At 45.3% G+C, this 24,210-nt stretch overlaps 2 protein-coding genes across 3 annotated transcripts in view; both read right to left on the bottom strand.

Annotated features, from left to right (window-relative positions):
- Positions 1 to 24,210, bottom strand: part of LOC135902990 (uncharacterized) — a 448,955-nt gene that overhangs the window by 15,654 nt on the left and 409,091 nt on the right. The window lies entirely within an intron of this gene.
- Positions 5,166 to 11,909, bottom strand: LOC135902988 (uncharacterized). The gene is made up of 4 exons (XM_065433319.1): positions 11,652 to 11,909; positions 9,275 to 9,323; positions 8,454 to 8,676; positions 5,166 to 5,260 (listed from the first exon to the last, which is right to left on the bottom strand). Exons 1-4 carry the CDS (start codon positions 11,672 to 11,674, stop codon positions 5,175 to 5,177), a joined length of 381 nt encoding a protein of 126 aa, XP_065289391.1. The 5' UTR covers positions 11,675 to 11,909; the 3' UTR covers positions 5,166 to 5,174.

The following is a 24,210-nucleotide window of genomic DNA, read 5'->3' as shown; positions in this document are numbered from 1 at the left end:
TGAAATTTACGACAGTGAAGGCATATAGCGTAATAACCAAATCCACAAGAATGTCTGGATCCATAAGAACGAAGCTCAGACAAATCCATGCACTTCCCATCATTCCCATGGTGGTTGAACGATTGCAGCGCAAAAGTCTCCTATAGTAATTATTTAGGAGACTTTATGACCTATGTCGGCTATAAATGTCTAAAAGACGCGCGAACCAGTCCCTAGGTAACAGAGGATGACCCCGAAATATCAACGTTGCTATGTAACAGAAAGAGAAAGAGGTATATATAATGCATGGTAACTAAGAACTTGTAAAGAGAGAGCAGGACAAAGACAGAAGGAAGCAAAATGGATGTAGTAGTAGTCTTATCTTGATAGGCTGTAACGTCTATTCTGATCATTGAAAACCAGACTACCCGCCGCGGTTGCTCAGTGGCTATGGTGTTAGGCTGCTGAGTACGAGATCGCGGGATCGAATCCCGGCCACGACGGCCGCACTTCGATGGGGGCGAAAACACCCGTGTACTTAGATTTAGGTGCACGTTAAAGAACCCCAGGTGGTCTAAATTTCCGGAGTCCTCCACTACGGCGTGCCTCATAATCAGAAAGTGGTTTTGGCACGTAAAACCCCAAATTTAATTTTTTTAAAACCAGACTAAACATGTTGGCTTTTGCAAGCAAAGGGCCACCTATCGTACAACCCTCTTTTCCTGATTGTTTGATAAGGCAAATCTTTTTTATGTATAAGATTGTAAAAACGTGTCAAATAAACATCGCAGCCGTTCCACCCTGAATGTGTGCTAAGAGGGGCTGTAAAAAAGACACAGCACACCACTGAGTATAAAGTTTACTTATTTTGGGGCTTTTAGCTTCCGCGTGTGTAGAATACTCTGCGAAACCGCACAGTCGCTACTAATAGCGGCTCAACCTGTCGAAGTGTCCAATTTGAAACGCGCCAAGCGTCTCAAGAATTAGGAATCTCGATGCTTAGGAATCTCAATCTTTTAAGAATTTTAAAACATTGTGCTCGCCCTGTTTCACTTTACCTTTATCCAATATTTGAAAAATCGTTATCTACTGGTCAGTTGCCACAAGACGGGAAAGTAACAGACGTAGTCCTAAATCATAAAGGGGTTCAAAAAAGGACGTTACTAATTATAGACCTATTTCGCTTACATCAATTTCCTGCAAGATTATAGAGCACATAATAGGCAAGGCTATAATGAAACACCTAGTGGAGAATGCGTTGCTAACGAACCGTCAACACGGTTTTCGCAAGGGCTTTTCATGTACGACACAGCTGATTTAGTTCTACAACGACCTAGCGTCAGCAATTGATTTGGGAGGGCAAATCTACAGCATTTTTTTATACTTCAGCAAAGCATTTGGCACTGTTTCCCATTCTATCCTTCTTGAAAAACTTCGACTTATTAATGTAGATTCAAGTGTTTTTCAATGGATTGAGAAATACTTCTCACAACGCTGTCTGTGTGTTCTCTTGAACGGTACCAAGTCAGATTATCTAGAGGTCACGTCAGGCGCCCCGCAGGGCTCTGTGCTGGGGCCTCTTTTATTTCTTGTTTATATAAATGACATTCATTTAGGCATCAGCTCTAATATACGCCTCTTTCAGAAGACTGTATTATATATAGAAACATGCAGAATGAACACAACGTCTTAGAACTACAGGCCGATCTTGAACTTATTCGGGAATGGTGTTCCATGTGGAAGATGAATCTGAACACGAATAAGTGCGTCCATGTGTGTTTTACTAAGAAGAAAAAAATACTTAATGCAAGTTACGATGTAATGAATCACGCTTTAGGTAAGAAATCAACTACTAAATATTTGGGTGTGCTGTTGTCGGGCGACTTCTCTTGGAATGCTCACGTGGATTATGTGGTTGCCAAGGCCGCAGTATCACTAAATTATATTCAGAGAAATTTAAAATGTGCAAATTCCAACCTTAGAAGCACGGCGTACCTAACATGTATAAGACATATCTTTGAATATTCCTGTGCTCTTTGGGACCTATCTCAAACATGTCTGATCAATAATCTAGAAAAAATTCAGAACAGAGCAGCCAGGTTCGTCTTGGGTAGGTACGGTCAGAACAATAGTTACAGTGAAATTAAAAAAGAGCTGATATGGGAATTACTTTCGTCACGCCGAAAAAAATCGCGGTTAAAACTTGTATAGCAGATATTTAATAACAAAACTGGAATTGATAGCGAAAGTTACTGAAAAGAGCCGAATTATATATCTGGACGGACTGACCACAAGTACAAAATTAGAGAATACCAGGCCAGGACGAACCTGTAAGCGAATTATTATTTTTTTTTTGTAGAAACTGTCGCTCAGTGGAATCGACTGACGTCTGAGCAAGTGTGCAGTGTGAACAAGCTTGAAACCCCCCTACTGTAGCGCCTTCGGGCAAAGCCGGGAAATACATGAATAAAGAATAAAGACGCTGGCTTGCCCGCAAGAAATTAATAAGGGGCATTCTATGCCGTTTTAGATGTGTGCGTCTGTGCCGCAATTGTTTCTATGTCGGGCTTCCGTGCTATATGTCTTGTGTTCGACTCCTGCCGGCAGATGATTATAATATGTTTATTTCATTATTGATTACACAGTTGTGTTGGAAATGACGAGTTTACAAAGTCAAAGAGATGTTTAACCCTTTGAGACGCCATCTACACAATTCTGCACAGCAGGAGAGTGCATCGATAGCAAGAGCACTGATGAAAGTATATATATGGGTATTTAAAATGTGTGTCATACATCTTGAAACACTTATTATTGGAACTGTGCTGCAATTTTGAATAACGTGCAGAATGTTTTAGCAAAATGAGTGGAAAGGTAGACGGCTGGGGGTTTTTACTCTGTGTCAGTATGTTGTATGTAGCGGGTTCACTTATTACATTGTTTTTCACAATGTCAGGCACCAGGCCTAATTTTGAAGTGGTTGGACAAGTGCTTTTCAAGCTTTTCAAAATATGAAATAGTGTATGTTCTCATGTTTTCTGTTCCTGTAGTGAGTTTTCGCATGGAGTCGAAATTTCGTAAACTTGACAAAACTGGCTAAACAATTGAAAACTCTTGATCTTTTCAGCAGCTGTACACTGCCTATGATTCTGAAGATGCAAGAGATGTGGAGAAAGCAAGTTTTCAGTCGACGGGATGAAGTGGCATTTGAAAGGGTTAAAACCAGAAGGACGAAGTTTAGCCAAATCCATGTACTTCCCAGAATTCCCATGCTGACTCAACAACTCCCATCCCAGCTCCCGTAGACACTGGCGCCAGAGTTCCCTCTGGTAATTATTGCATGGAACTATGTATTCGGTGGTTTCTTAGCTTTCCTCTTGCTACGCCAGGTGTCAGTACATGCCTTACTGGTTTGCTTTGTCTCCTCATAGAGGGAGCGGTAGCTTGTAGGCACGGGCATTGAAAAATGTGTGGGAGCGTAGACCTATAACAGCTCCACTGTAAAAGTTCCTACAATGTCAGCAATTTCCTGAAAAACGTCCAAGCATGGAGATGTGCAAGCTGATTATAGGCCAATAAACATAGAGCCAGACAGAATGCCCACTAGATGCCACCTTAGCAGCGACACAAGAGATCTCACCTGTAAATGACATGGCCGTAGGGGTGTGCGAATAGATTTTGAGACCGTATTCAGTAGGAACAGAATCGAATATTGATTAGTTTGCGGATGGTGTATAGCCTACTAACCATTAATATCGAACCATTTTATATCCTGCTATTTAAAACATTAGGAAGTTTCTGCATTACGCTGCACATTATAAAACATGCTTTAATAAGAGCAAAAGGGAGCATTAGTAACAATTAACTAAGCAGTTTGTTCGCAAAATCAGCGCTCTTCTGTGAATATGCAGCGTTACATTTTCTCATAAAGTTTAGAAAGGCAGCCTTGCTGGCCGATTAATGCATGTGTATACTTTCACTACAAAATAAAAAAAAAATCTGGAAGACGCTTAAGCTTCGCCCTTAAGAGTGGAACGCTACAGCATTCAAAGATCCCCGACTGCTTCTCACGCTTCCTGGCAACTGTAGCACATGTAACCGCAATGCTTACCGGGAAACGCTGGCGGCGAACGCTATGCACGAAGGCGATCTTTCTGGTAGAAAGGCGGTCTCTTGAGTGGGCCGCGATGGATGGATGTATGGATGGATGGATGGATCCCCTTTGGATCCCACCACCCCCGTTGGAAAGGGTGGTGGGTTGGTGCACCAAGGTCTTGCTATTATGCTGCGTAATGTCCTACCTAGGTCAATAAAGAAAAAAAAAGAAGGAAAAACCCCACGTTGTATTCCCATAACCAAATTTCCTGACCCCTTATTGTGAACTTTGTTTTTCTACGTCTCCGTTTTCTGTCGTTTACCTACTTTTCTTTCGCCAATCTCCCAATCACCTCTTACAAATCTCTATTGCGGACATGTTTATTTTCCCCGTGCTGTCGCTGAACCCAAGGGCTTCGAGGAGGAGAGTAGTGCCTAAATTGACCACTGGACAGATATCTCCACATTCTAATACAACATGTTCCGTCGTTTCCGTAGCTTCGGCTCCCTTTTTCCAAGGTTTTCGGCTGTTTTGCGAAGCCGACCCACGGAAACTATACCTTTTATGAAGCGGCAAGTTCCGAGGATTCCGCAGACAGTGGACTCTTATCGGTGGGTGGACTTTTCACCATTTTGTGACTCCTCGAATCTCCGACCACGCCGCGAGAGCGCCAAGCCTAACGGGCTACGCCTACTTCCCTTACAAAAAATGTTGTTGGAAATCCACTGATTTTCCATCGATATATTATTGTACCATCAACAGAAAAATTGTGGAAATTCCATTGGCATTTCATGGAGATCTGTTGAGAGATCATGGAAAAGTGGCCACCGTGAATCCATTGTATTTCCATGGGAGTATTATGGTGTGGTATTTCCATGGGGTCTCCATGGTATTTTTATTGTGTTGTTTTTTCATGGGATCTTCATTGGATTTTCATTGTAGTGTTCTTCCACTGGGTTGTCATTGTATTGCGCAGTATCTTCATGAAGTTGTCATTGCATTTAGTCCTCAATGCAATGACTTCATGTAAGATGCTTACTGAGGCTGAATATGAGGTGCAGCCAGCAGTAACAAACAAGAAGGCATATAAAAAGGCATGGTCTTACTTCATTTTATTTATCACGAACGCAAGGATAGGCTCTTCTTGATGTATGGAACACTGGCTCCCAGCAACTGAGCAGGTGTATCCTGGAAACATACGAGTAAATGAAACAATGTGCAGCTCTGGCAAATTAAATTAGCAGGCAATAGTGATTATTTAAGCAACAAAACTAAGAAATAAATATCTGCTAGAAGCTTTCATGTTTAATCCATGTACTACTGATGTTCTGTATAAGGAGCTATAATAACAGTATAAGGAGTCATGGTAAATGTGGTAAGAGCTTTCTACAAGCTGCTAGACAAAAAGTATACAAGTGAGCTTCTATGCAGATTTAACTAGCTTCATGCTCGAATTATCTGCCCAAAAAATCCTGTAATATTTTTGTTTTATCCTTGATTAAATGTTATTACAAATAGCATTATGCTTTCAATTATCTGATGGTCACTATGGCAATGAAAAGCTTGAACATAGCAAGCGAAAACATTGCATCTGGAATTTACTACTTCCTGTCACCCTTTAATTGGTTTAAGAGAAAACATTCATCTTTAAAGTAGGTGCAGCCTGCTGCTTACACATGACAGCAGTGGTGGTCAGACATGCAGCAAATGAACTAAATCAGCTCCATGCTCAACGTGACTGTCACACGAATGTGATGGGGCTCTTCCTCTCTGTGCATTCACTAAGTTCCTGCTAGAGTGAACCTTTCATGCAACATATATATTTGACACTTTATAATAACAATAAGCGCTAAGTTAACCCAAGAAGTCTTGAAAAATAGTGCAGGCTTTTCTTAGTAAAGAAACAAAGCTATAAGATAGCCAGCACATAGCAAATCGCCGAGCATATATTAAAATGTGCCATCAGAAATAGCTGGTGCAGAAGTCGACCTAGGAACATATGTGTGCTATCTGGCCACCTATGATCTTGAAGCAGCACACTTACATCTGACACGTACACTTAGAAAGGGCATACACAGGTGCCGGACTGCAACTACTGCTTTATTGCTCAAAGACCCATCTTTTATAGTGTCTCTTGTGAAGCGTACATGCCCTGATGGCAGTGAGGTGAGACAAGAGCCAGGATAAAATGCACAAAGAACACAAATAAAGATGAAATTTTTGGATTCCCACTCTATGAATAACCAAAGTCCAAGATAGCAGCATGCTTCTTCAGAGAATGATACTGAGGGGCAACTGATACACCTATCTTTCCATTTGTCAATTTCTATTGCTTCAAGAAATTCCCGTTTGCTTTTTGTGTTCTCTGCGCACAACTTCCGTATCTTTCAGTATGGGTTTGCAGCCACAATCCTTGCAATGAAACGCTCAATGATCTGAATCTTTAGCCATGTAGTGATAGTTGTGCTCAGTTAGCCTTGCACTCAAGGACCTGCCCGTCTGCCCAATGGATACCTTGTTACAGGACAGAGGGAGCTTATAAACCACTCTTTCTGAACAATTCACACATGGCTTTCAGTGGTTGATTGCACAGGCACTTGTTCCTTTTTTCGCGCCATTCCCCTTTTTGCACAGGCTCGACAATCACAGAGGCGCGCAAAACACCACATCAATGCCAGCCCTGTGACCTATCTTTAGCAGATTTGGGAAATTGTGAGTACATAAGGCATGACCAGCTTGTAATGCCTTGTGACTGTGCGTGGATCCGCTAGTCTTTTCTGTCTTCTTATGTAAGCATTCTGCAACTGATCAAGAGCTTCGATGAATACCCAGAGCTCCTGAGGCGGGTTACCTGGTTTGCTAAGCTTGTTTCACATTTGTGATGGCATGTTTTTTGCAGTGTGTTAAGAAAGCAAGAGCGGACAGTCATCCTTTTCACAAGCTTTGAATGGGCCGAGTGGTAGGGAAGGGCAGCTTTGTTGCTCCTTGGCTCATAAGACCAACAGATTTGATCAGAGGATACGTATGCACCAAAGTCTAAAAACCTAATAAAACCGCTGATAGGTAGCTTATGTGTTAGTAACAATGACGTGATGCATTTATAAAACACTGCATTGGTGTGTATGTTGGTATTATGAACCGAGGAGCAACAAATCTGTCCTTCCCTACCAATCGGCCCATTCAAAGCTTGTGAAGAGGGCGATTGTCCGCTCTTGCTTTCTTAACGCACTGCAAAAATCATTCCATCACAAATGTGAAACCAGCTTCACAAACAAGGTAACCCGCCTCAGGAGCCCTAGGTATCCATCGAAGCTCTTGATACGTTTCAGGTTACTAAACACAAAAAAGTGAGCGGATCCACTGCAGTCACAAGGACTGTCAAGATAACGCAGTCATACCTTATGTACACACAATGTCCCACAATCTGCAAAAGATAGGTCAAAGGCAGGCGTTGATGTAGTGTTTACCACACCTGTGCAGTTGTCGATCCTGTGCAAAAAGGTGAATGGCACAAAAAGAAAGAACAAGTCCCTGTGCAGTCAACCATCGAAAGCTCTATGTCACTTGTGCAGACGGAGTGGTTTATAGGAGCCTTCTGTCCTGTAACAAGGCATACACTGGGCAGACATGCAGGTGCTTGAATTTACAAGGCTAAATGAGCACATTTATCCCTGCACGGCTAAAGATACAAGTCATTTAGCCTTTCATTGCAAGGATTGGGGCTGCAAACCTGTCCTGAAAGATACGGAAGTTTTGCGCAGGGAACGCAACAAAGCAACAGAAACTGACAAATGGAAAGATAGGTCTATCGGTTGCATCTTGGTATCATTCTCTGAAAAAGCGTGCCGATATTTAGACTTTGATTATTCAGGGTGGGAATCCAAAAATGTCACCTTTATTTGTGTTTTTTTGTGTGTTTTACTTTCGCTCTTGTCACACCTCACTGCCATCAGAGCACGTGTGCTTCTCAAGTGGCACTACAAAAGACGGGTCGTCTTTAGGCAATATTGCAGAATGTGCAGTCCAGCGCCTGTGTATGTCCTTTCTATGTGTACGCGTATGTGTCAGATGTAAGTGTGCTGCTTCAATATCATGGCTCACCAACTAGCCCATCAGTATCTTTTAAGCAGCTGTGATCAATCTATAGCTCAACCAATCATTTCTTTTATCAGGCCTCTAAAATTTGTGCATAACTTTGTGGCCATAATGTAAATAATGAAAGAAGGGAACTATTTGTTTTCTACAGCAAATATTAGGAACACTTACTATACTTCATCCAGTTGCTAACAGTACAGTTTGTAGAAATAGCCTTTCTTCAACTTATATGCATGTTCTGATTTCATTATTTAAGACTACATGACTATTAAAATAGCATACACACCTATCGGTCTCCGCGCATACAGTGTTGAGGGCCTCCTCTTGAACCGTCTCGCCACGTAGGCAGCTCTTCCCCCAAACAGCGGCTTGCTGTGGAGCCCACCATCAGTAAAGACGTGGTGCAAAAGTGCCCTGACGAATTTTCCACGGCCACTGGTACAGTCAGAGGCCTGGCTCAGCCGATCGAGGATGTTCTTATCAATCAGCGTCCGACCACCAATGTCAACCTGTAGAAAATTAAGCGACACTTTAAAAGCTCACTTTTGATCACACAGAGCATAAAGGTGAACAATTTATCATCAAAAGGACAAGCCATAAATGACAGCAGAAGAAAAATAAATGTCTTGCAGCCCCGTTGCGTGGTTTGCATTGCAGAGGCATTTTTTTGAGAGTTGCTTGCAGTTACTGACACTGCAGCACATGTGCGAACAAATATAAGTTGTTCAGAGGTGAACTTAGTAGTTGCCGGCTGGTTGCCCACAGATACACAAGCTGTCGTCAGTGAGCGTGTTCTCGTACACGATCATTGTTAATTATTGCTAAATAGCATACAGCACCAGCAACTTTCCTGCAACGGCTTGTTACCTGCCATCATGCTGCCCAGATATCAATTTTAGTCTAGTCACACATCGCAAGATCAACTGCAAATCTTTAAGTGATCCATACAGATCCCTTTCGCTATGTCAAGTGATTCCAGGGGCCAGAAGTTGGGAAACACTTATTTAATCATGCTTTGTTCACGGAATCATTTCAAGTGCACTATATTGCCAAAAAAGAAAGCAAAAGAAAGAAGGGAGAACAACTGGCAGCACACAATAAGCGTACCTGTGTGCAAGCAATTACTGGTTCTTCTGGCTTGCTCTCTTGCCAGCTTCTGCATAATGAGAAAGCAATACAACCGCTGAATAAAAGTAATATGTACTTCAACCATTTCAGCGATAAAGCACCAAATGCTACTTCCTTATGCAGCGAAATATGTCACACTTAATAATGAATTTTGCGACCCTTGGGTTCTTTTTGTGCATCAGTCACTGATGCGTGATTTGGCGAGCCTGGCATTTAACATGAGTCGGATGCATGACACTTCGTGATAGTCGAGTGAAGCCGAGAAGCCTTCCATTAAAGTGTTGCAGGTCTTCGCACATGCTGCACAGATAGTTTTGAATTCAAGAATAGGCATGTTTATCCACAAAATAATAAAAAAAAATTATGGGTATTTCTTTCAAGCAGCAAAAGGGAACAAATCAGTATGATCAATACATCTAAGTTGTTTAAAATATGCTTCAGTATTCAATATTCCTCATAAATTCTAGTACGGATTGAATACTACCAGACCATACACTGCTGCAGTGTGCTTTTTTGTCCCGAGTCATGGAGTTCCATACATAAACCGGCTAGAGGGCCTCGACACCTATACTTCCATAAATATTACAGGGCGTGTACACAGGAGCGTTCGATGTGGAAGGGCATGTTCAACTGGTTCTTGTTATGTTAGCACTGTTTATTCGGTGTGGCAAAGTAGATTCGCACATGCAGGGAAGGGCCTTAAAGATCCTTTGTTATATTCTCAGAAACCATTAAATAGATGGTGTAAGATTGTTGCCTGCTGTTGATGTGTCACGCAAGTTTGCACCAGTGTCAGACACAATGTGCCCTGCATTCTTCTCCAGATGCTGTGGATGACAGTATTTAAAGTATTTTATAAATGCAGTATTACATATCAGCTACACAGTGAAATGCCACCAATAATAAAAAATGTATATAAGTGCTTGATGCTTATGTAACCAAGTGTTTCTTGCTACCAGCTACTGTGTTAGCAATGTATTTTATTTATGTGACTGAATGAATTAGTTGAATATTTTTATTGTCCACTGCATATGTTTTAGGTATACTGAAATAGCAAGAACCAAATTCTTTTACCAATAGTTTTTCACAGGGCGGTTAAGAAAAAAAAAATTTCGAAAGAAAGTGTCTGATATTACGACATCTTTATGACAAGGCACTTTTCTGTGCGAACATACAAGTAAAAATTTGGGCGCTCTGAAGGGAAAAATAACCCAGATTTGGTCTAAAGGTTGCATCTTTTCTCTCGTATTCAGAGGCTTGCATGATTTCATAACCTTTTTTCTTTCTTTATTGCAAGAAGGCATATATTTATAGTAACACCGGATTAACAAGTCTTTTTCTGTAATACACTACAGGTTTGAGTAAAATCTTGTTCTTTAAAATATCCAGAGCACACAGATAACTTCACAGAAATAATTTTGCAACATGAAAAAGATACCCAGGGCTGAGAGAGAAACTAACTGGTGGCGTCAATCACATGCGCTTTAGGCATTTTTTTTCTACTTTTTTACAACACGGTAGCATTCGATTCGCGAACGATCAACCAGCCTCTTTTATAGGACGATCCGCGTTTATTAGACATGACACGATATCGGCCACGACATTTCTGCATGATTATTTGATGACAATACAAGGAAAAGACGGTCCGCCAATTCGATTTTCATATAAACGGCTGTGCATGGGTCCTGCTGCAACGGTAATACTTAAAACAGGGTCAAGCAAGTTAAACGTTCAAATTCTGTGATTTTACTATCCAAAGCCACGATCTCACTACAAGGCACGCGGCAGTGTATAACTGAATTAAATTTGACCACGACCACGACCCCGACCTTTAACAAGCACCCATATCCAAGCACGAGCGTTTTTTGCATTTCGCCCCATCGAAATCCGGCTGCCGCAGCCGGAGTTGCACCTGCGGCCTCAAGGTCAGTGGAGCAACACTACCGCGACGGGTGGGGACGACCATGACAAGACAGGAACAGGCGCCCTTGTTTTAAGTGTTTTCGTGCATTTCAGTTCGCGATAAACTTGGCTACCGTGTAGTACAGACGAATAGGCCAAGCTGCTAAATACACAGCTTAAACAGACGACATGACCCCACCTTGGCGCTCGATGGACCGAATGAGCATGCAACACGCTACACATGCACCCGGGACCGGCCCGGCACGAAATGTTTTGAAACACCGACGCGGTGCACCACGCGTGAATCAGACTTACAGCTCGGAGTGGTTGACTCACACAGCGCGAGCGCCACAGGCGCAAGTCTGCCCGACGTACACCCAGAGACAAAAAAAGCGCCCCGCGACTTCTACGACACCAGTCAGAACGTTGCCGAACAGACAAGAAACGTGCTTACCGTCGGGTCAGCCGGCGCTCCATTCTTCATGCACGCTTCCACGCAGCCCAGTCGGTGGCATACCTCCGCGTCAGCCAGTGGACGGACGGGCACATTCAGCTTTTCGTCTCTGACGCTCTTGGAAAAAATGTCTCTTGTCCGCGCAACAGCAGATCACAACGCACACGCATGCTTAGAGCTCACGACGCACACAACGTACACACGGAGACACGAAAAAAAGCAAAATGGCGACGAAAACGAATGCCAAACAACCAAACACGCAAAAAAAGAAACAAATTTCAATGTTGCTTGTTAACTTTTGTACATTTCGCTAGGTTTGGTAAAAAACTTTCAAAAATATTTTGTTCGGGAAGAACTTCTATAATTATTTTGCACAGCTGTCAGTTATACACAAAGTGTAATAAAATAAATTATCTTGCTGCGCAAATCGCAATTGTCTGCGTTGAAACAATGATTCAGTATCGATGGCAATGTTGAAGCATCGCCTCCGAGATTTCCTCCGTGACGACACATCGTCTCGATCTCGAAGGCAACAAATGCATCAAGTTGTCACGAAGCGAGTAGTCGCAAACGGTGGCGATTTACCACTGGTTTGGCTCATTCCCTAAGTGCTCGTTGTTGCAGCCGCGCGAATGCAGTGGCAAAGCTGTGCTGATTAACCAATGCGCTGAAGGTTACCTTACGCGGCAACGATGGCGCGAGAAGAAGTGAACGGCATCAATCGACAAATGTTTTCTTCTGACGACGGGCAGGTCGCGCACGCTGATGCGAACATGAGTCTGTATGAGTCGCGTCTCGGTCGCTATATACAGGTGTAAAACCTGAATAAATCAAGCAGACTAAGAGACTATTTGTCTCCGCCCTGTTTCAAAGGTTTTTGGTGCCGATCATCATCATCATCATTCTAGTTGGTCGCGTGACCTCTGCCAATCGGCGTGTAGGCGCGCTTACACTGAATTTTGTTGCATATTTTGCCGTAATGTAATAGTGTAAATTTACCCGAGGTCGCCTTTCCGCAGGCTCTGTATTGTTTTGGTAGCTTGTGATGCCACGTAATATAAATTTTGGTAAGGTCCAGTAGGATCCGTACATTGACGTACCGATAGGCTCGAAACAAAAGTTGAAGAACCGGTTACCTATCAGTATTCTGGGTGCTTCTGCATGCATTGAGGAAGACATGAAGCTACGCCGACGACAAAGGCGCTCTTTGTCCAGCCAGTTTCGATTTCAAGGAGCCTGCCAAGGGGAACTAATTGTTCGCGAAGCTCCCACATGAAATCCACTATTCAAAATTTGATCATTGGGATAGGTAGTGTCGAGCATGGGCACCAAAGTACTCATTTGCTGTAGCCACCTATTGCTGATAATTAGAAAGTTAATTAGCGTAACCTTACTAATTATGCACGTAAGTGCGGCAATTGCTCTGTATCTAGAGGCCGCCAATCTGTGCACTCGTATGGTAAACATAACATTACCGTGATTTATATTTTGCAAGTTTAAAAATTTGGTGCAGCGAAAAAGAAAAAGTACCCTGTACATTGCCCAGTGGGATGAACCTCTTCTTTCCTTGGTAGTACAATGTACAAGCTTTACACTGAATCACCTACACTCAATCTTTTTCAGGTCTTCCATTGCAGTTATAGCGCACATTGCAATATCCACAATGATTAAAATAAGTTGAACCTATCCGGAGATTGTGCATTTGGCGCTGCAGCGGCTCAATACAGCATTATTTTGCATTAATAATGCATTAGTGCATTATTTTGCAGTGGCCTTTATTCTGCACTTGAATGTACAACTGCCTGTGCAACAAATTTTTAAATAATAATTGGTTGAAGCTCTGGCCAGCTTAATTACGCCATTTCATGTTGTAGCCTAAACTAAGGAACCTAAACTAATGTTTATTGTTTCGTGTAAATTGTATGTCGCCTGTTTAACTCGGTCCAGTTGTTGGCATTACGCAATAGAAATTGAACAATATTTCATCAATAAAAAAATTATTGTGTAGTTGTCAATAAAAATTTTCTTGAACTATCTTGGTGCTGGCTCAATGAATGTTGTAATTTTGTGGAGTTTCTATGGAATCAATGATAGTACAACAGATCAACAATGGAAATTCAACAACCATTTTTGTAAGGGTTAGGCGCGGCAGCGCGAGAAGGCGTAGGCCTAACCCCCCGCCGGCGCGGGCGACCGGCGTTCCAAGCGAACTACTGACCAACAGAAACCATGCCCGGGGCCATAATCGTCGAGGGGATGGAAATCAACCCGGAGGAGCTCGATGAAGCGGGATGGACGACCGCCCTCAGCAGCAAACGAAAACAACCAACGAGTACGCCGTCATATGGCGGGCAACGTGTCACCAAGAATATGCCGGCTGGCAGCCGCACGGCCAGTTCGCCGGCCAAAAGGTTCATGAAGCAGGTAACGGCAGCCTCGAGGCTACCGAAATTACCCAAGGACCAAATCAAGATCATCGTGCGCCCCAAAGGAGGCCTTGACGTTTCCAAAACGGTTATCATACTCCTCGCCCAAGCACTGGCCATGGCGGCGGCCTTGACGGAACAGCAGACTGCCGAGGACACCGTGTGCCCAAACAAGATGCAGAACATTTTGGTTATCTCTACCCCTCACGATCAAAACGCGAGGGCGTATGCTAGAATCAGCAAGATACATACCAAGCTCGGCGCCTTTGAGGTGTCAGCCTACATTTCTGCCCCTGATGACACGTGCAAAGGTGTAATAAGAAACATCGACCCTTCATTTGACGAAGGAGCCCTTAGGAGGATGATTCTGAACCCAAGAAACCCTACGGCATTGGAAGTCAGAAGAATTAAGAACACACAAGTAGTTGTTATACTGTTCGACGGCATGCGAGTGCCCAACACGGTCATGTGTGGAGCCGCCCTCGTTCCATGCTTTCTGTACAAACGGCAGATGGATGTATGCTACGCGTGTGGCCACGTGGGTCACCGAGCCGACGTGTGCCCCAGTAGCGAAGAGGAAAAGAAGAAATGCCACGGCTGTGGGAAAATGAAGTCATCAGCGTCACAAGAGGAGGAACACCAATGCACACCCAAATGTGAAGCATGCGGCGGCTTCCATATCACCGGGGATAGAACATTCAAACAACGCTACCAGATCCCATACATCGTTAGGCGTCGGCGTCGAAGGCGACGACAAATGTTGCGAAAAGCACAGATGGCCAGCGGCGATGACATCAGCATCTCCTACGCACAGAGCTCGGCGACACCTGCGGCAGCATATGGTGGCTCCAACCTGCAATCCCGCTCACAATCGAGGGGGCGCTCTCGCTCCAGGAGGCGAACCGGCTCAGGGAAAGGCGGGAATTCCAGCGCATCCAGGTCGAGATCCCGGTCCCGGTCTCGCTCCCAGCCCGCGAAACGGGCCACGTGGGCCGACAAAGTCAAAGGCTCCGGCACAGCACCGTCGATGGGAAAGAAGACTACGACGGCCAAAAGAGCAAGCGGTGAGGCACAGTCAGAGCAAGTGAATGATCCCCGAATCCAATCACTTGAGGCGGAAAATCAACAGCTCAGGCGCGAACTTGCAGAGCTTAAAGAAGCCCTAAATAGCATTAGAGGGCAAATCTCGAACCACGATGAGGATAAAATTAAAGATCTAGGCCCACTTGCTGGTAAATCGAAGCGTAAAGCTCCCAACCCAGAACCGGTCAGCGAGTCAGAAGAGGAGGATGAGATGGCTGAGCCGAGCGAAGCCATAGCTACCGCCGCCGATCCTCCTGCCAAAATAAACAGCAGAGGCAAGCTAGCTGCCATAGAAAAGACCCTAGGACGCATGATGGAAATGCTCTCCGGGATGGAGACGAGATTAACTCAACTAGAGAGACCCAAGGTCCAAGCCAAAGGCAGGCTTACGGTGTCGACAGTGCAGAATCAGGCAAACCCGAATCCCGAAAGTGGGGCTAAAGGGCTAATTCATCATACTCAGTAGGCAAAATGGCGAACGCAAACAGCACGAATCTGAAAATCTGGCAGTGGAACTGCGCAAGTTTCCAGAGGCGCTGGCCCCACTAGGACAGTTTATCAGGTCTATTGCGGACAAGCCGCAAGTTATATTGTTACAAGAAACGCTATGTACAGCTGAAATTTCCCTCTCGGGGTACCGCACGGTAGCATACAGGAGAGAAAAGGGCAGAGGTATCGCTACCCTAATCAGAAAAAACATCTCGTTCGTTGAGCACGAGGTCCGCGCGTACAAAGCGGGCCTCGAGGCCCAATTAATAGAGATCGTACCCAACAGAACAATTAATTCTAAAATTTTCATTCTCAACGTGTACAGCGCACCATCGGACAGGAAAAGAGACTTTAAAGCATTACTAGGCACCACGTCTAGGGCGGCGAGAAGCGCGCCTCTCGTTGTCGCGGGTGACTTTAATGCACCCAATACGGAATGGGGGTACGGTTACAAAAGTGCAAAAGGGACGAACTTGGCCTTCAACGCTGCAGAGCTCGGCTTAATACTCGTCACAGACCCAAGGCTCCCCACCAGATCCGGCAATTCGGTCAGTCGAGATACGACTCCCGATCTCACCTTCCTCCGAGGTATCGAGGGCACGTGGGACAACCTCCAGGAGGGGCTAGGCAGTGACCATTACATACTTGAAATTATGTTGCGTGTCAAACCCAGACCACCCGCGAGATATGAGTATGTGGACTGGGACCTGTTTCGAAAAATCAGAAATGAAACAGTCCCGCCAGACGAAACGTATGCAGATCTGCTAGATAATCTGAACAAGGCGGTTAAAGGAGCAACCAAAGAAATTATTACGGATGTTGAAGTTCCTAAAATGGACTCGAGACTTGCTCACCTTATGGAGGCTAAACACGCCCTCTCAGCCAGGTGGAAGACCCAAAAGCTTAATCGTAGACTCAGATCGAAAATCGCGCTTCTTAACAAGGAGATTGAAACCTATTCGGCCCACCTCGCCCGGCAGCAATGGGATGAGACGTGTACCGAAACGGACGGGCGTATGCGAAGAGGTAGCAAATGGAGCTTACTTAAAAGTCTCCTCAACGATAAACAGTCTAAGGACACCCTTAGCCTTGCAACGGATAGGCTCATTAAAAAGCAAACCGCAATCGGTCTCACCGACAGGGAATTAGCCAACAACTTAGCACGTACTTATCTCCCCCTCGCCGAATACGCGGATCGCCCGGTAGAGCGTGTGAACTACATGGGACTCTCGGCACCTGATCTAGACGAACCTTTCACCGTGTCAGAGATCAGACACGTTCTCTTCAATCTAAATGTCAGATCAGCCCCGGGACCTGATGGAATCACGAACAAACTCCTCAGGAACCTAGACGATAGGGCAATCGAGATAGTCACGGCCAAAATAAATGAGGTATGGAAAAGTGGACAGGTCCCGTTAGACTGGCGTACCGCAAAAGTGGTACTCATACCCAAACCAGGAAAACCTCCACATATAAATAATCTGCGGCCTATTTCCCTTACATGATGCATCGCCAAGGTTGCGGAGCACGCGATACATAACAGGATCACTGAACATATTGAAAACAAGGAGCTATTTAGACACAACCTAATCGGCTTTAGACAGGCGTTGTCCACGCAGGACGCTATGCTTTTGCTTAAGAAAGCAATCTTTAATAACCCTACTCGCGACGTGAGAGGGATCCTCGCACTGGACCTCTCCAAGGCCTTCGACAGGGTCGCGCATAAACACATCCTGACAGAGATTTCGTCTCTCAACCTGGGCCAGCGGTTTCATGATTACACCAGATCCTTCCTCGCTGATCGCAAGGCACACCTTCGACTAGGCATAGTCACGGGAGGACCCTACGAACTAGGCACCTGCAGCACCCCGCAGGGCTCAGTCCTCTCCCCACTCTTATTTAATATAGCCATGCACAAACTCTCCACTCGCCTCGCTGCAATTCCGAACGTTGGTCACGCCATTTATGCGGACGATATTACGATCTGGGCGCCGGGCGGATCGCTAGCCATGCTCGAACACTCGTTGCAAAGCGCGTTGGACGCTACCGAAGATTTTCTTTCAAACACGGGCCTTGAACTCTCCCCCGCTAAATCAGAGCTACTGTTATACCGCCAGTCCAGACAGGGGGTCAGAAATCTTGCGCCTCTGGAAACTCTGCCGGTAGAAATTCGAGCTAAAAATGGGCATCCCATACCGAGGAAGGACTCGGTCAAGATACTAGGTCTCCTCATTGATGCCAAGGGCTGTAACTCGACGGCCCTCAACAGGCTCACTGGACAGGCAAGTAATGTCCTAAGACTTGTAGCCCGCGTCTCAAATCGTAGAGGCGGTCTTAAAGAGGATAATTTGCTCAGAGCTTATCAGGCGTTCTTCCTGAGTCATGTCACCTACATCGCGCCGTACCTTAATTGGGGTAAAGCGGAAAAGGCCAAGCTCGACTCCCTAATCAGAACCGGCCTCAAGCGCGTGCTCGGCCTTCCGCAGTCCACAAGCACTGAGAAGCTGCTGGAGCTAGGACTCCATAACACCATCGATGAGCTAATAGAAGCTCACACAGCGGCTCAGATAATGAGACTTTCATCCACTAAGCCAGGGATTAAGATTTTAGAAGAAGCAGGAATCCAACCCAGACATGAACCGGCGACCAAAGTTAGCTTGACCCGGGAAACCAGAGCTCACGTCATGGTTGACCCCGTCCCGCGAAACATCCACCCAGTGCATAACCAAGGAAGAAGGTTCGCGAGAGCCAAGTCCATCCTTAAAAAGATCAATCAGCAGAAGCTAGATGCCCTCTTTGTCGATGCTGCCAGATATGACAGTGGGGATAAGTTCGCTGTCTCGGTGGTAGACGCGGGGGGCAACCTGGTCAATGCAGCCTCTGTTTATACTAAGTTTGCCCATGTGGCGGAAGAAGCGGCGATCGCTCTGGCTTTTCACAGCTCAAAAGTTCCCGCTATCATCTTCTCGGACTCGCGCACCGCGGTTAGATCCTTCTCATCCGCCCTCATATCTGAACAGGCGTACAGTATTGTGATCAAAGGACTACAAAGGACTAGGGAAAGTACCGAAGGAAGATACCAAATCTCGTGGTTCCCAGCCCATCTAGATAGCTCAATTAACCCGCTTGGATGTAATCCTAACGAGCAGGCCCACCGGAGAGCGCGCGATTTCACGCACCGCGCTGTCGCGGGTAGCCAGGCTTGGAACGAGATCAACATCCACAAAGATTCATTAAGTACATTCCACGAAATTGTTTCTCATTATCGACTAGGCAGGAGGACATTTCCACCCCCTCACCCCAAATTGAACAAACCTCAGGCTACCACACTAAGACTCCTGCAAACCCGTACATATCCCACTCCTCGGTCTCTTCACAGGATAGATCCTGAACACTCACAGTCGTGCCCCAAATGTGGTCATGACTCATGCTCCTTTGACCACATGCTCTGGCTGTGCCCAGCCCTTAACGCCTCTCCACCCATCACGAAAGAACAATGGCAGGACTCTCTCAAGAGCAGCAATCTCAACATTCAACTCCAGGCTGTCCAGAGGGCCCACGACATTGCCGCGGGACTTGATCTCCCGGTTCCATCGTGGGCGGAGCCACCGACTTGATCTTCGGGAGCCTTCGGTTTGGCTCCCCGAGGTCTCAGTCCCTCAGGACTCAAATAAAGTTCTTGTCATGTCATGTCGCTTCATAGGCGCGTGTTCTAAGGCATCTTGATCTCGCTTCAAAAAGTAATGAGCTTCCCTTTGAGTTATCATAGATTGTTTCTTTCCTGATTTCGTTTTTTTTCCTCTTAAGTAGTTACTTATGGCGGGTTTCTTTTCCATTGCCGCCACCCATGAAATTATTTCAGCATCTCTGACTTTCCGCTTGACGTTCTTTGTTGCTGTTTTGCTCACGCTACAGGCAGTTACTTGCTGGTAAGCTTCGTAGTTCTGTTCCTCCACTGTGTATCAATGTTTTTCCTGTGCAAGTACCTCAACACTCTTCCAGCCCGTTTTCTTTCTTCCATATTCCTCACTCGTTCTTCATAATGAATTTTACTGTGAGCTTCCCTCACTTCAAAACTTGTCCATCCTTGGGGATAAAGCAAGCGCCATCTGGAGGTGTTGCAAGGAATCGGGCGCGCCGCTCTGTGGACTCCAAGATATTCGCGCGCCGGCGCGCGCAAATGGTGGCATGGCCAGTCTATGTATGGTAGAAACGCCGGAAAGGGGCTTTCTCTAAGTTTTTGCGTACAGAAATATGTTTTCTCGTATATTCAGATTACAGTCTGACATTATCATGTTTGCAGATTGTGTGCAAGGCGTACTTTACGATTTTTCTGCATATTTTAGCTTGAGAAATTGAATTATTTCCGTAGCTTCCTTGCACGGCATGGTTGGTTAGAAAAAAAAATTTTTTGGCTGAAACGGTATCCGACAATTGCGAAATAAATTCAGCAAGAGGGGACACTCGGCGAAAACTGACAACAGGAAATGCGTCACGCTAGTATATTAATGTTGACGATTTGCTGTAGCGAGCATCGAAAAAAAGTGAAATAAAGTTAACATTGTTTTATTTTTTTAATATTTCCCGGCTAAACTAAAAATATCTGCATATAAATTAAGTTATGCTTTGAGACTTACTTGTGTTACCTAGTGACGGGCCAATGACGCGCAAGATGCCTGCGTCATGCGTCAAACACGCCGCCGAAACGAGCGAGGCCGGCTGCGCATGTGAGCGTTGGCCTGTTCAGCAACCCGCCTGCCTGTATTTCTTTTTTTTTTGGATTTAGCCTGGTTTGTTGGGCTCTTGGCGTATTCTTGCTTTCCTTCTGCACTTCGACAGGGCGCCACTGCGCTATCGGACTACGGCAAGGTGAGAAATTTTGTTTGATAGTCTGCGACGCATTTCAAGCAATTGGGCTTACAGCAGGAAACCTAGACTGGTGACGCAGTTATCAAAAAACAGCTCGGCCGTCCTGGTGCAGTTGAGTTAATTACTCGTATTGGGAGATCTTTCCGACGCTTTCTAGAGGTCCGGCATTATTCTACCTAATTGTGGTAGTACTTGGGCGCGCTCGCCGCGCCTGGTGTTGTGACGCAGTTAGCGAAAACCAGTTCGGCTGTGTGAGGCAGTTTTTTCGCGTGTACTGAATCTTACTGGGACAAATTCGTGATGCTTTCTGCGACCTTCAACATGATTGTAATTCATTTCGTTACATTTTCGGATAATATTGAGGCACACTCTCTGCGCCTGTCGTGACGCAGCGAAAAGCAGCTCGGCCGTGGTGGAAAACTTAGTTTGGCGTATACTGAATCTTATTCGGACAAGCTTATGATACTTTTTATGGCCCCACAATAACATATACCTTCTTTCGGTACTCACGCTCGTCGAAACATTTGGTCGACGCTTAAGCTTCGTCTTTACCAGTGGAACGCGATAGCATTCAAAGATCCCTGACTACTTCTCACGCTTCCCGGCAACTGCAACGTATGTAACCGTAACGTTTACCGGGAAACGCTGCCCGCGAACGTTGTGCACGAAGACGGGCTTTTTGGTAGAAACGCGGCCTGTTACGTTGGCCGCGATGCGGCGGAGTCAAGCACCATCTAGAGGTATTGCAAAGAACCGGGCGCGCCGCTCCGTGGCCCCAAAGACCCTCGGGTGCAGGCACGCGCAAATGGCGTGCGCCATTGCTGGCCTAGGAATGGTAGAAACGCTGGAAAAGGGGTTCCGTTGAATTTTTGCGTAACAGAATTATGTTTTCTCGTATATTAAAATTACAATCCGAGAGCTATCATATCTCTAGGTTGTGTGTAAGTCGTACTTTACGGCTTTTCTGCATATTCTAGCTTGAGAAATGCAATTAGTTCAGTAGCTTTCTTACACTATATGGAGGGCCAGGTTATGGGTGGTTTGCAGATCCTCTTGCCGAAACGACACCCGATGCAAACACCAGATTTTCTGCTGCACGGGGCCCCATAGCGTTATTTCGTTAAAATGCGATGAGTGAGTGCCAAGAGTGATAATACGGCAGTGTGTTGCTTGCACTGGCAGAACCCGCAAAAGATAACGCCAAGGAGCTCAAATACCAGGAACTGGTAACTCGAAAAATTTGTCTTCTGAACGACTGAAAAAAGGCTTTGCATCCAAGCATTTGTCTTGAGTGCGAGCAGAAAGAATTCTGCGAGCGCCTAGCATTGGCTGGTTGCGAGCCCGTGTACACGTAGCGTACTGTCGCGTTGGTTGAACCCAAGTTCTTTTGGAAACACGCATTCGCCCGTGTATTTGTGCTCTTAAAGTGCAGGAAATAAGGGCCGGGAATGGCGGAATGTTTGTAAATCGGATGTTCCCGTGATATGTTATGTACGGTATTGTTCGGCACGAGTCTGGTGTTTTCTGCGCCATTTATATAAAAGCACATTGCTTTTGTTTGTAATGTCGCCCATTCACCACTCTCGCATGCTTCGCCTCTACACGCATTATTCCTATAAGGCCTAAATGCCAAAACGAAAAATGCTTCTAATTTACTTTTTTTTTTCAGCTCACGCCATCCGGTGGAGCTTCGTACGGGAACTATTGCTGCTTACCTTGTGCCACAACATTGCATGAATGCACAAAAAGCCCGGAACGAGCATTTACTTAGAGTAAAATAAACATTTTCTCATTTCACTAGGAGTCTAGCGCCTTCTTTATGAAATTGCACGCGGCACGCGTATTCGATGGGGCTTTGTAACGATCGTTCGCAATCATTTTTTACTTAATAATAAAACGATTCCGCACCAAGACTGCTCGTGGTTGAGCAGTAGAAGCAAAAAAATGCGCCGATCAGCGCAGCCGGCGTAATGCGTTCCAGCTAGCATTGAAAACGCGCCGAAACCGGTACTGTGGTTCAGGTATTAATATCGGCGGCTTCAGGCGCTGCAGTCAATTCGGCCGCTGGTGTCGATGGGAGTGTCCACTCTGGTTGAAGCCTTTCTCTATGCTCCGACGCTGGACGCCGACGCCGCATTTTCTGCGACACGGGGCCCTAACACTATGGCGTTAAAATGCGTGCTGTGTGCGGTGATGGCATACCGAAAAAGGAAACGACCTCACTCTAGTTGCTATGGTCGCGGCAGATGGTGCCACTGTTCTATAAAGTATGTTGAAATAAACGTATTCATATTTAATCCAATAAAAGACTCAGGTCCTCCCTCTCTTATTAGTACCAAACAATATCCATTGCAGAATGGTGTTTTAAACAACATTTTATTGCGACTAATCGTGTTAGCCGGACAAGCCTGGCTGTCTGAGTGACGCAGCGAGCTCTCCATTGGTATATTGTCCAGTGTGAATGGGGTGAAATTTACAGCAGTTTTGCTTCAAGTGCATGTTTGATCGTTTACAGTGGACGACGCAAATTATCGAAAAAGTGATCGAAAAATATTCATATTTTCGAATACTACCCATTCGATCGATTACTCGAAAATTTCGAATATTTGTGCACCGCTGCATATGGCTGCTTCCCAAGAAAGATTAAGGAGCGGCGATATTCAAAAGTGGCTGACTTGCGCGACCCTCCCGTGTCTTTCCTGCGATTAACCCACAGCATGCCAAACGTTTCAGAACACTGCTGGTGTGACCACACATGCCATCGGCTTTGCATCGCTCCATATCCCCGCAGATCGAGAATAGTCAGAGTTCTGCACACTTCTGAACTCCGGAGCACCGAGGGAACTATAATGCAACGAGCCTTGTAAGCAGGTCGCTGACAGATCCTCTTCACAAAGCGGCTTTGAAGGTTTCGTAATAGACGGTGCCCGAACTACATCCACCAATGACCATCACTACATCAGAACGCTCCGAAAGAACAAGTGATCTCAGATAAAGAAGCACACTTACTCCCTCAAAATAGACAACGACCAATTTTCACCGACACAAAGAGGAAGAACACAATACCAAGAGGGATACAGGTAAGACAAAAGTGTTAACAACTATCGTGACTATCTACCTATCTGTTATCTATCTGTGTTAACAACTATCTCTCAGTGCCACATACTTCGCTTAGTACTTTTACTGAAAAGAAAAAGCTCGAATCTGAACAATTTTTCTGGCATTTACCTTCTGCCAAAATCTTTGTTTTTCTTCTACGCCGTCTTTTAAAAGCGACGCTTTCTTCTTGGCGAGCACTCCCGGAATTTGCTCCCCATGGCTGCTGGTGCTGTCTTGCCTAATAGGCACGCGCCTCGCGTCGCGACACCACGTTCGCGCAAAAGCATGTGCACGAGCACCAGCTTCCATTAGGCCAGGGACGCTGGAGTGAAACGGGAAAAACAACGCTCAACTTTACCGTTGTCCCTCGCGTCACCCCATGCATCGGTCTCTACCATTATTCCCTCTGCAAAGATCACCTTCGTCCTCGTGACGTCGCTGCGTCAATGTCTCCACAACATGCATTCGCATAAACTGCCGTTTTCAGTGAACGGTTGTCATAGGTACGGCTCATAAACGTAAACATTCCATGTTATTGCAAGTTGTACAGATGACAATGACGGCCCTCGCTTTTAGTTTTACAGCATTTAAGT

Source organism: Dermacentor albipictus, chromosome 1, assembly GCF_038994185.2.
Source record: "Dermacentor albipictus isolate Rhodes 1998 colony chromosome 1, USDA_Dalb.pri_finalv2, whole genome shotgun sequence".
Lineage (NCBI taxonomy): Eukaryota > Metazoa > Arthropoda > Arachnida > Ixodida > Ixodidae > Dermacentor > Dermacentor albipictus.
This window is presented reverse-complemented; position numbering and strand designations above follow the sequence as displayed.